The sequence below is a fragment of the Platalea leucorodia genome (assembly GCF_965183815.1).
Source record: "Platalea leucorodia genome assembly, chromosome: 4".
Taxonomy (NCBI): Eukaryota; Metazoa; Chordata; class Aves; order Pelecaniformes; family Threskiornithidae; genus Platalea; species Platalea leucorodia.
The window spans coordinates 12,549,875-12,562,209 of NC_138826.1; the positions used below are offsets into that span (position 1 = coordinate 12,549,875).

At 49.8% G+C, this 12,335-nt stretch overlaps 1 protein-coding gene across 5 annotated transcripts in view; it reads left to right on the forward strand.

Annotated features, from left to right (window-relative positions):
- Positions 1–866: 866 nt before the first annotated feature.
- XPNPEP1 (X-prolyl aminopeptidase 1) overlaps positions 867–12,335 on the forward strand; it is a 32,784-nt gene continuing 21,315 nt past the window's right edge. For 3 of the 5 annotated variants that reach the window (XR_014227896.1, XM_082309407.1, XM_082309404.1), the window contains exons 1-3: positions 3,948–3,968; positions 5,278–5,408; positions 11,130–11,193. Coding sequence is in view for 4 of the 5 variants with exons in the window: in XM_082309407.1 (XP_082165533.1) it covers positions 5,292–5,408; positions 11,130–11,193 (181 nt within the window). In the remaining variant the exon portion in view is untranslated. Of the gene's footprint in view, positions 932–2,455; positions 2,552–3,947; positions 3,969–5,277; positions 5,409–11,129; positions 11,194–12,335 lie in introns of those variants that run through there. The other 2 variants (XM_082309405.1, XM_082309406.1) reach the window with 2 other exon arrangements.

The window sequence follows — 12,335 nt, forward strand, 5'->3', positions numbered from 1 at the left end:
GGGCGATCTTCTCACTTCTGCATTTCTGTAACAGCCTCCTGTTTTTGTCACTAGGGTTGACTTACAGCCCACCTGTAAAAAACTGCCAGGGGCAGAGGAGAGTGGTGGAAGCTATTTTCATCAGGGAGCACGCATGGCAAATGGCCAGATTTTACAACAGTTGCACTCACTGTTGTTACAAATACCACCCTCCTTCCTTCCAAGCAGAAAACTGATGGTAATTTATCTTGAGCAGTAGATGGTACCTTTTCTGCTGAGGCTTTAAGCAAAGTAACGGGGTGCGACATTTTCCCGGAGCTGTGCTCAGCACCAAAGAGGCTGGGGGCACCCAAAGCCCGTCGGCTCCGCGCTGGGGGGCGGTGAGCCCCCGGCCCTGCCCCGGCCCCCTCTCCCCGGGCCTGGAGCAGCTCTGAAACACTGGCGGCGGGAGGAGGGCGGCGGCCGCCTCGCCGGGCGGCCCCAAATCCCCGCTCCAGAGAGCATACTCGGAGGGTTAAGAGCGAAGCGGATCACAGAGGCAGCGCAGGCCGAGGCCAGGCGATTCGCTCCGCTTTTTCCCCCGGGGGAGGCACCGGCAGCCGCCAAACGCCGACGCTCCCCGTCGCTTGCAGCACGCCCGGCGCGCCCCGGGCTCCCCAGCGGCTCGCTGGCCCGCCCCCCCCGCAGGACGGAGCCGCCCCCAGCGGGGACCGCGCCGGGCTGGGGGCCGCCGGGGCGGGGTGCCGGGGCGCGGTGCCCGGTGCCGGCCCGGAGGCGGTCCCGCTCCCCTTCCCGGTCCCGCTCCCGGTTCTCATCCCGCTCCGCACATCCCCCGCCTCGCGCCGCCGGCTCCCCCGTGACGTCCGGCGCGACGTCAGCTGCGGGTGGCCGCGGCGGCCCACGTGGGCGCTGACGTCGCGGCGGCGGCGGACGGCGGGCGGGACGGCGGCAGGTGAGGAGCGGCGGGGCGGGGGCGGGGGCAGGCCCGGGTGGGTGCTGTAGGGCTCATGGCGGAGAGCGTTACCTGGACGTGGGGGCACGGCCTGGGCCCGGCCTCCCCCGCCGGCCCTGTCAGCCGGGCCCGGTCGGGGTGCCCAGGCCGGGTGTCCAGGCCCTGTCAGCCGGGCCCGGTCGGGGTGCCCAGGCCGGGCGTCCAGGCCCTGTCAGGGTGTCCAGGCCCTGTCAGCCGGGCCCGGTCGGGGTGCCCAGGCCGGGTGTCCAGGCCCTGTCAGCCGGGCCCGGTCGGGGTGCCCAGGCCGGGCGTCCAGGCCCTGTCAGGGTGTCCAGGCCCTGTCAGCCGGGCCCGGTCGGGGTGCCCAGGCCGGGTGTCCAGGCCCTGTCAGCCGGGCCCGGTCGGGGTGCCCAGGCCGGGCGTCCAGGCCCTGTCAGGGTGTCCAGGCCCTGTCAGCCGGGCCCGGTCGGGGTGCCCAGGCCGGGTGTCCAGGCCCTGTCAGCCAGGCCCGATCAGGGTGCCCAGGCCCAAGTATCCCTGTCAGCCCTGTGTGGGGCCGGGGGAGGCTTTTGGCTCAGGGAGGCAGGCCCGGCTGGGTGTTCGGTGAGTTTTGGGGTGCAGCGGTGGGGTTTGTGGTGCCTCAGTGCACGGCTGCGAGTGTTTGGGCTGCCCTGCATGCGGCCAGGCCAGGCCAGGGAGGCCTGGTTTTGAGGTGGTGTCACTGGTTCCTGAAAATGCAAGCTTACATTCTTATTTTGAACAAGTTTATTCATAAAAGAGAAAACAAATTACTAGAAGGTTAAGCGTATCTGAAGCAACTGGACATAAACCTTCAGGGTGGTCTAACACAGCAGCCACGGGCACACCCAGACATAGCCAGACCTCCCGGCCTCGCCTCCCTTCCCCGCCGTGGCCCTGACGCACGCCCTGACATGGTGGGCCTGGTGTCCCCAACCCTCGCCATTGCTGGCGCCTGGGGTTGCAGCAGCCCATCACTCTGTGTGCGTGTGGGAGACATGAGGAGGTGTCTGGTTCCTCTGGCAGCATTTTCGTTGCTCTTTGCCTCGTGTGTCTCATGGAGATGCTGTCCAGGCAGGATCTGCCTGGGCTCTTGGAGAACTGACTCCTGTGGTCTAAGTGAGGTATAGATAATGTATGTCTGGACAGTGACAGATTTTGGAATCCAACTCTGTCTGCCATCAAACTGCAGTGGTACTTTGCATGTTTTTTCTGCTGCGCCTTGCTTTCCCTATCTGTAAAGTGGGGAGTGGCCTCTGACAGAATGATTGTGAAAACAAATTGGCATAAAAGAGCACACGCTTGCAAGATTTAATCGTAAGTCTTGAGAAGTAAATGCCTGGCCCTTGATGCTCCCTGCTCCCCCATGGTTCACCCTCAGTCCATCTCTAATCTTGCCAGTGGAACGTAGTGTTAATGCATTTTAAGCTCTTTGCTGGGGGATGACAATGTTTTATGGGGGGCAAAGTTTGTTAGTCGTTTCAGTTTTGCCCTTTGCTTTCTCAGGCACAGCGGAGCTTATGAAGGCCAAGCAAAGAGCTGAGTGGTATTTTGTGTGAGCAGAGGCAAGAAGCGTCCAGACGTGGGGAACTACAGAGGCAGGTAACACAGCAGTCTGATACCTTTGAAAAAGTTAGGGCAGGGAATGGGACTGTTTCTTACACTGCTAAATCCACGGCCTTCATTTCAGCTGTGTTTGGTTTTAATTACTGGAGTGATTAAATAATGGTAGAGAAGCTATTTTAACTTTGTAGAGGCTTATAATTATGGCCAAGAAAGGAAAGGTCACCCGTTAAAGATTATAGGGGGACCAGAATAAATGACTACAAAAGATGTGGGAGAAAATAGCTTCCCTTTCTCTGGAAGTTGAAGACAATTTCATTGGGAAGTTTGTGGAGGATTTTTTTAAAATGATTTCTTATACTGTAGAGGTTACCTAAAATAGATGTCCTCCTTAACAGGAGTTTTGGTGCTAATCTAGCTTAGTTGTGTTTTTAATATTGCAAGCAAATCTTTCAACAGTAGAGAGTACTTTTCAAATGATTTTTTTTTGTCCTTGAGAGAATCTCTTGCTTGCTAAGAAAACTGTGGCTTGTCAGCAAGGAGCTTTATTAAAAGGCAAAGCCTTGTCATTCCTTGCCTATTTAAATGAGACTTTCGGGCTCCTGGAGACAAAGCATAGGTCAAGAAAGGAAGCTGTGTCCTTATGAGTTTGTAGAAAGAGATTCTTTTCTGCTGGCTAGTTGCTATGTCGTTGCTCTCTCTCCTTTGTGTTTTTCCTCTGTCTGAACATAAATCAGCAGCAATATTATAGAATGTTACAGCAGTTTGTTACAGAGGACAGAGAAAAACAGTCACAGTATAATAAAGTTCAGTGTAGCTTGCAAACACTGTATAAAATGATGAAATTTGTCCTGGAAATAAATCTGAGGTGTACTCTAATCCCAGTGAAGGCACTGGAGTCGAGATACCAGTTCAAGGATTTAGTGTACGGTGCCTTTTGAGCTTGATTTGCTTCTTCTGGTCTGGGTTTTAAAACACAGTGTACCCGTGGGCAGACAGTTAGTCACACACAAGTCTGGTGTGCTCCAAACTTCCTGTGATGAGATGTGTGAATGGTGGTCTTGGGTTGAGATTTTTACACCTAAATGCTTCAGATCTTGGTCATGGCGCTGCTGTGTGACCTTGGTCAAATCATGTCTTCCTATGGCTTGTGAAATGGAGGTAGATTTTCTGCCTTCCCATTTAAATGGCAGACATCACAGGGCAGGGACCATGCCTTATTGTATTCTGGCATAAGACTGTAATGTCACATGGAGCACCTGGTAGTTACTGAGGTGTAAACAGGATAAGTGCCTGGATAAGCAAAAAATGTTTGAGACTTGCATGCTATTTGCTTCTCCCATCTATGATCTGTTTGTGGACATGGCTGTGAAATGAGCTGTGAAATGAACAGGTCAGAATAAAATACTGCATAGCATGGCATTCAAGCAGCACGGAGCCTACCCACCTTGCCCTGGTAAGTGACAGCGTTAAAGTTGTAAGATTGCAGCATGTTCTTAAAAATATGAAAGGAATGGCTAGAGAACTGGGAAGGGGATTATCCCACTTTGGGCACCCTTTGGAGATGTGAGTGAAGAAAAGATGGAGAGAACCTCTGAAAGAGGTTCAGATTACTTGATTTTCATAGGCTTTCAGGCCAGGCCTTCCCCACAGCTTGAACATCCTCTGCAGTCAGCTGGTGCCTTCCACTGCAGCCTTCGCTCCTGCCAGCACAGCAGCATGGCCTGATGCGTCACTGTGCGTGGTGCTCACAGCGGGCCCCAGCTATTGACAGTTTCTGGGTAGCAAATCGAGAGGCTGGTTTTCACTGCAATGCCAAAGGTACATCCATTGCAACACCACAGCAAGGGAGGGTGATTAGCCTGTGCCCTTGTTTTCCCATCTGATCTGCTGTCTTCCATCCAGCCTGTTCCCCACCCCTGCCTGCCTGACACCAGCTGAGATCTGCAGAGCATTTGCCAAAGGTCTTTAGAGAAGGTTCATTTAAGCCTCCCTAGTTGTCCCCTGGCAGTCACTTGTGCAAGCTCAACAGGCTGTTCCTCCTGTTATAGCTGTGTTCTTGTTAGGTGAACTAACATCAAGCCCAGAGGTAAATATGGCCGGTGAATGCATCCCTGTGTATGTCCTTGGAAGCAGATTTCTTTTGTCTGAATTAAGCTGGTCACCAATCCACTATGCAACCCTGGGCTATAGTGAAACTTCTAAAAATTGCATTCTTAACTCGTCCATTTCTGAGTTCCTGACGTGCATGGCTTGCTCTCCCGGCACCCTGTGGTCCTGTGGCATATGAGCCACAGTATCTCTGCCCCCAGAGTGAAAAGACTGAAAGTTTCTCTCTGTGCATGTGACGGGTGGGGCTTCTTCTGATCTGTGGGTACTTGGGACCATCAACATCACATGCCAAGACCTTTCCTGGCTGTCATAGGGCGTGTCTGAGGTGCTCTGGTTCCTGGTGCTGTCCACATGCAAGAGGGGTTGGCAAGTGTGTTAAGCTGTTGTGTATCACCACTGGGCATGCCAGTCTTTCACCAGGTGGGAAAGGTCCTTTACAGGATAGACCAGCTTTGACTCTCTGGCCTCAACCTGATCCCTCATTCTCAAGGAACATGAGTGAAGTGACAAGACAGGAGAAATTCTGGGCTGAGAGGGGTGGCATTGGCACAGTTGTTCTCAAGGGGAGTTTCCAGTGGTGACGGCCTCCAGCCTGTGTGTGTGAGTGGTCCAGGACAGCTGGAGAAGCTCTGAAGTTCTGTGCTTTGTTTTAGTTGCAGGTAGGAAGATGAGCCCAAAAATTACAACAGAGCTGCTGAAGCAACTGCGGCAGGTGATGAAGAGTCCCAAGTATGTCCAGGAGCCTATCCAAGCCTACATAGTGCCCTCTGGAGATGCCCACCAGGTATGGATGGATGGATTGCGGGAATGATTGCACTTTCCTTCCTTGCAAAAAATAAAAGCCAGGGATAACTAGAATCATCCTTTGTTCACTCTCTTTAATGGTTCTAGCATAAAAGCCTGGGTAACCTGAGAAACATCATGCTGAAAAAAGCTTCTGGAGTCTATTCAGGAGACTGAGGTTTTTATGTTCTTGTAACAAATCAGCGTGGATGTTCCACCAGCACCTTCTCATCAGATTGTCTCCAGGGAGCTCACGCTGCAAAAAAGGGAGCTTGCCAGAGCACTTGCTGTCCCCATCCTGGCTGTTAGGAAGAATGGGTTTGCTGGGGGAGGAAAAGGCATTATCTGGGCGAATGTTTCCCCATTAGCACCTCCTGATCAATGTATGCTCTTAAGTGAGGTGGTGAAGGATTAGTTGCAGAGCTTTCCCTTTGCTAGATCCAGTTCTTGCTGGAATTGGCTGCTGTATGCTAAAGCCCTTCAGGTCCCATGCAGAGGGGCTTTTGGAACGGCAGGGAAGGAACAGGCCACAAGGACACTTCCCTTTCGACGCTGCTCTGCATCAGCTTGTTCTGTGTGCTAAAGACAGGAGGGAAGTCTGGGCCCAGGGTGGTAACCCGTGGCAGTAACTGTGTTGTGTGCTGCTTCCACCATTAAGATTTTTGTAGTCTGTGACATTAATTTTAAATTGCTGAACTGCCTTTTACCTCTCCTGCCTGCTCATATGCTAGTTTCACTCTTCTATTCACTCTGTTAGGAGACCCAAGAACTGCCAAGGGTTTTTCCCTCCTCAGCCATTTTCAGGAAACAAAAGACCTGAAGCTTTCCTGGCTCACACCCAAAGCTCCCTTTTACCCCAGGGTGCATGAGAGCAAAATGCAACTGAATCGGAACCTTTGCCCTTGGCTTAGCATTGGGGTGAGCTGGGTCCAGACTTGCCTGTGCCCTGGGACCGTATGTGCAGCATCGTGTTTCCTCTTAGGGAGATCCAAACTTGGGCAGGTAGAGGGAAGGCGTTTTCTGCAGCTGCTATTGTCTGCTGCATTCCTGCCTCAAGCTGCCTCTGTCCATATATAACTCTGGTTTCATTTCACTAGACGTTAAATGCTGTCATGTGAGTTGAAGAATGTGACCCTCAGGACTTCTGGGTTTTTCTGTTGCTTTCTTTTCCTTGACAGAGTGCAGTTAAGCAGAGAACCCCATGTTGCTATTTCCTGCCGGGCGAGTTGGTCAGGTTTCTCTGCAGAGCGAATCTATCTGAATGGAAACGATTACTAAAAGCTGCTGATTCTGGCGCCTCCTGACTAGCTAGTGCAGGATTTTGTCTGTGAGGTTTGGGAATTGGTGCAATTTTAGGCATTGGCGGAAACCTGTCGATCCCAGAACAGGCTTACTGATTCCAGGTAAATTGTGATGAGCTGAGATTTGCAGCTTCCCCACGTTCCAAGCAAGGGTTTGTTTCCTGTGTGCAAATAAGAACTTTACAGCCCTGCAGTCAGATGTTGCTCTTAGGCAGCTCCCTCCATGACTCAGAAGACTGCGGTTTAATGGTACCCAAGCTTTTGGTGGCTCGAGCCATTTCCTCCCCACAGCCCAAGCTACTTATTGCCGTCCTTGCCTCTCTCAGCTGTTCCTGAGGGTGTCCTGGGATCCACATCAGAGAGCTTGTCGACAAAGAGGGCTTTCCCTCCTGTGGTGTTGACACAGGGTTTAGATTGGGGGAAACTTTATTCCCTTCTAGGTTGCAAAGGAAGCCCTGGATTGAACTGGTGCTGATACACTCCGATGTTGCAACTTGCTGACTAATTTCTCTTTGTAACACTGGGAATGTTTGAACTCTGAGCTCTGTGATGCTTTTAATATTGGTTTTCCTGCCAAGGCTAGAAGGCTTAGGTTATAATAGTGGCAGGAGGCTTGCCACCAGGAGGCTTGCCACCAGTTGTATCCTTTGCTTTCCATGCTCAGTTGTGTAAGGAGCTGAAAGTCTTGCAGAGCTTCTCAATCACAGTTGGCTCTGACTCTGGCTTAACCAAAGCTGATAATACCTTGGATTTGTGGCTCTTGCAGCCAGCCCTGAATGTTGGCTGCTTTGATTTTTGAAACTTTTGATGCTGGTGATAAGAAGTCAGAAGAAATGGACTGTTTCCTTGGGGACCTGGGTGGTCCAAAGGCTGGTGAGAAAGGAGAGCAGTCCCAGCCAAAAGTGGGCTGAAGTCTATACAAAGAGCCCCGCTTCCTTTCATGAATGCTGGGTGGATCTTCTGGCTGGAGGTGTCCAAGGATCATGCAGGGGTGAAATGCCATGCTTTTGGGAATGAGGCACCTAAGCCCTTTGTGGTTTGGTTAAAAATGCCTGTCTGAGCTTTTGGGGTATTGCAGTGGTATTGCATTTTTCTGTTGAGTCACCCAGTTTACATTGAATCTGGAGTTTGCCCATATGGGAATATTCAGAGATTGGAGGAGCTTTCTTCTTAATGGGAGGGAATGATGTTTGGATTAGAGCTTGGGTTTGGAGCCAGTTACAGCTTAACTGGGGCTGGCTTCCACCCCTAGGCCTTGACTCAGTGAAAACAAATTTGGTCAGATCTGGCTGGTGTTCCACATCAAGGAAGCACCTGCCCAGCTCAGGGCCCCATGTTTGGGTTGGCAGAGATGCTGTCTTCTGCTAAGGGCTGGCTCCTCTGACACATGCTTGTTCTGAGCTGAGGAATCAGCGGGTTATAAAGCAAGAGACGGCTTGTGCACAGGTTGCACTGACCTGTTCCAGATCTTACCAATGCAGTTAAGTTTTTGGCAGTGAATACCGACCTCCCTCCAAGAACACAGCAGTGTTTGTTCTTTAATGGCATCAGTGTCATAGCTCTAAGGGCAGCGAGCTGCACTTTTCATTGCTGATTTTGGTTGACATTAGGATAGAATAAGCTCTAACATGGTAATGGCCCAACCGTGCAGGCTCTGGTGACAAGCACCACTGATTTTTTGGGGTTCTTCCTGGCTTAGCTGAGGGTTTCTGTGATGCAGTCCCCAGTTTTGTCTGTGTGTCAAGGACTGACAGGTGTGGTGGAAAGCAGACGTGAAAGGCCTGAGGAGGGTCAGGTTGAAGGCCATTGGAGCTGCAAGACAAGCCCCAGGGAAATACCTTGTTCTGACTGTGCTGTGGCCTGTACTTTGTGTGGCGTACGCAGGTGTTCCCCTTGTAATTTTAGCTCGTGCAAAACATGGGCTCATCTTTGCTCAGTGGGGGTTGCTGCATGGAACAGAACAGGTGGGTGCGCAGGAATTCAGACTGACAGATGAATGAACCATCTTCCCCTCCAGATCCCTCATGCTCCCTTTTAAAGCCCATCTGCCTCATTATAAACTCTTAAAACATTCCCTGGATTTGTCTGTGAATGGGACAGCATGAGGTATTTCCCACGCAGTCAAGGTCTTTGTTAGTTTAGGTCAGCTTTTACCAGATCTAAAACTGATAGACTTCTTTTTTTCCTTTTAGATATTTTTTTTAAAAATTGCTTTAATCCATTTCACTGTTCTGTGCTGTTAATGCAGCTAGCTTGGTGTTAACCCCTCCTATGAATGTGAGATTGCTTGTCTGCACAAGCAAACTAGCCTGTAGTCTGTGCTGCGTTGGTCAAGGGAGAGGGAAGAGAAATCACTGGTCTGATTTGAGATGTACTTAGTGATATGATCCACAATGGGAAATTTCCAGCATCCCCTTTAGGCGTCAGACCCTGGGAGATGCTGTCCCAGCTTTGAGCTGATAAGCGTAGGATAGGGGGAGTTGTAGCAGTCAACAGGCTGAATAGTCGTTAGGAAATGTTGAAATGGGGAATCCTCCTCAGGTCCAGCATCGCTCTGCCTTCACGTTCTGTCCTGCTGGTATGAGACAGGCAACTGGGGAAGCAGGCACTTGATTTCGTTCCCTGAACGACTTTGTCCTCTCTATCTCCTAATGCCTCTGTCGTTATTTTAAAGGGGTTAGTGGTGATGGTGGTGCTGTGGTGGGCTGAGGCAGATCCACCCCATCAGCTAGAAGTGTGCAGAGGGCAGTTGTCCCTCCCCGAGGTGGGTATCCTGACCCCTCTCCTCCCCACAGCTGCTGAGTGTATGTCACAGCCCTGTGGGATCTGTGGGGCTGGACAGGAAGAGGCACAGGGAACTGGACTGGCTCAGAGACGAGGGCACCTGTGGTCTCAATACCCACCCCATTTCTGCCAACTTTCATTAGTGGTTGGATAAAATAGAGGATTTTTTGGGAGCATACTCCAGGAATCTTCCCCGGCAATCGGGAGCAAAAGCCACTTGGCCAGATCCTCTTTTGGGCCATGGGTTTTGCTGTCCCAAGGCTCAGTTTCAAAACAGTAGTGGTGAATGGTTGGTAGCTGCTGCCTAGGGCATCCACCAGGAGGGAAGAGACATAGCTGTTCTGGAGGGATTTTGATCGTGGGGTGATTCGGAGCAGAAGTAAAGAGTTGGTCCCAGGTGCTGTGATTTGTGCTTCTCACTCACTCCTGTGCTTTGAACCCTCTGCCTTCTTTAGAACAGTGAAGAGTAACAGATTTGAAGGGAGTATTTTCTAACCATCGGGTGATTTTTAAATAGCCCTGGCCAGAGACAGGGAAACGCAGTATCTGTCACAGTAGGAACTAAAACCACCTGAGAATTGGGCTGTGATTTCTCAGCTCAGTCCCTAAAATTTTTCTTTTGCCACAGCACAGCTGGGTGCAGAGAGACTTTATGGGCACAGGAACAGACTTTGGCTTCAGACCATTTGTAAGGTACAAATCCAGGGGTTTTGCAGCTCAAACATCAGTGCTGTCAGGCTGGATTAAGCTGATTTGCTGAGTTGTGCTAGTTAATTAACAGGCCTACTCAGCAGTTCTGATCTCTGAACTTGCCGGAATAGGATCCCATAAAAATGGTGTGTGGGCCGTTTCAAGGTACAGTTGTTCTTTTAATTTTGGCAGCCCCTGTGGATGTCAGGTATCTGTGCATTCTCAGGCTCTTCTGTAATGCTGCCAACAGATGTGTCCACAAACACAGGTTGTGATGGGTTTGGGATGAGGCTGGACTAGTAGTCTCTGATTCCCTTTCACCCACCAAACCATGGTCTGGTGGTTTCTAGTGTAGTTGGGTTTTGAGTAGGCAAGGAAGAAGTGAGAGGATCGGCATCTAATTATGAAAGGTCCCAAGGGTTAAAGTTTTTACAGTTTTACCACCTTGATGATTTTCTTTCAATGTCATTGTTGTGGAAAAGAAAGTCTTAAAGGAATTCTTATAAATGCCAGTGAGGGGACTTCACTGGAGATAGTGAATTTTACAGATTTTATGCGCTGATTACTCTGGTCTCCAAGATCAAGGGGTGCTTCTGGTTTCTCTTCCTTTCACATTGCAGCTTCAAAGGCAGCGTTTGTTTGTTGTCCAAAGGGGAGGCTGAGTGTGAAATAAACATCTGCAAACTCTGAAGCACTTCAGTGTTTACAGACGTTTGTGGGAGAAAAGTGCTGCAGCTTAAAAAAAAGAAAAAAAGCAGTTGGACATAAATACAATATAATCACAGATGATTAAATGTTCCAGTGGAGTAGAGCCCAGGATTTTTTAACTCATTTCTTTCTCTCTGTGGCGGCCTTTAGGAAAAAAGCTTATCAAAGTATTTGTCATCAGCTGATTTTTTTTTTTTCCCCTGCTGCTATAAATAATTGCTGCCTCTTTTGTTTTCTAGAGCGAGTACATTGCACCCTGTGATTGCAGACGGGCGTTCATCTCTGGATTTGATGGCTCTGCAGGTACCTTTCCAGAACTTGGGTTCTCGCTAATGTAGATAATTCCCCTGTAAAGAAATAGTCTTGTTCATGGCATAGAGGCAGGATGGAAAAGGAAACCTATCCAGCTTGTTTGGACTGTTTTCTTCCCATTTCAGCATCTGCAGAATTATGTCTTGGCTGCCCACTGGAATTATGTAATATCAGCGCAATAACAAGTTTTCAGAAAATGTTTGACCCCTGAATGAACCTCTCGTAAAGTAAAATCCTGTTAACTCTTTAATGTGGTGCTTGTAACCTATGGTCATTTCTTTTGATGTGCAGCCAGTACGAACAGATTTTTACATTGCCCGTTTGGGCTGGGTGAATAGTAGATGGACTTTAGCTAGCTTTTCTGTTTAAACAGAGCCAGGGCCAGAAACACTGCATTTGGAAACTGAACACTGTGGAAAAGTTTGCTTATCTTGCCGAGACAGGATGTTTTCTTGGCTGTAGGATAGGTCTGTGTTTCAAAAGACCTAGTTTTTACCCTAGCTGTACCCTAAGCTCTGCAACTTACTCTGCTGTGTGATTGTTGGAAAGTCACTTTAGTCTATTGAGATCTTTCCCCCCCCCAGTTGTAAATTGATTTAATAAATATTGCTGCCTATGTGTTTGGAGGGTCCATTCGTCAGTTCCTATGAACTACTCTGGGACCTCATGTGGAAGGTGATAAATCCAGGGCCATGGGCTGCTGTTAATGGATAACATGAATTGTGTATTAATTTCATGCCTTCTGCATGGCCTCTTCATAACCTTTCTCTCTATTTTGGGCCCTTGTTAGGTACTTGGAAAGTCTGTGTTCCCAGCCTAGCGCTCAGCGAATCAGTGAGGTTTCACACAGGGGCTCACCTTGTGTTTCTTGTTTCATCTTTTCAGGCTGAAGCAGCTTAAAATGGGGTTTGTGTTGGAGGAGTTTGGTAGAAGACAATGAATTCATATTTGGAAACTCTGCTCTGCTAATCTGGGCTTCAGTTTCTGGTGACAGAGTATGGTCAAGATGCAGATACTCAAAAGACTTGGTTTCTGTTTGTGCCATGGTTTTGTTTTGTTTGGTTGTTTTTTGTTTTTTGTTTTTTTTTTTTTTTAATCGCCAAGGGCAAGGCAGCTAGAGTGCCTTGCTGAGA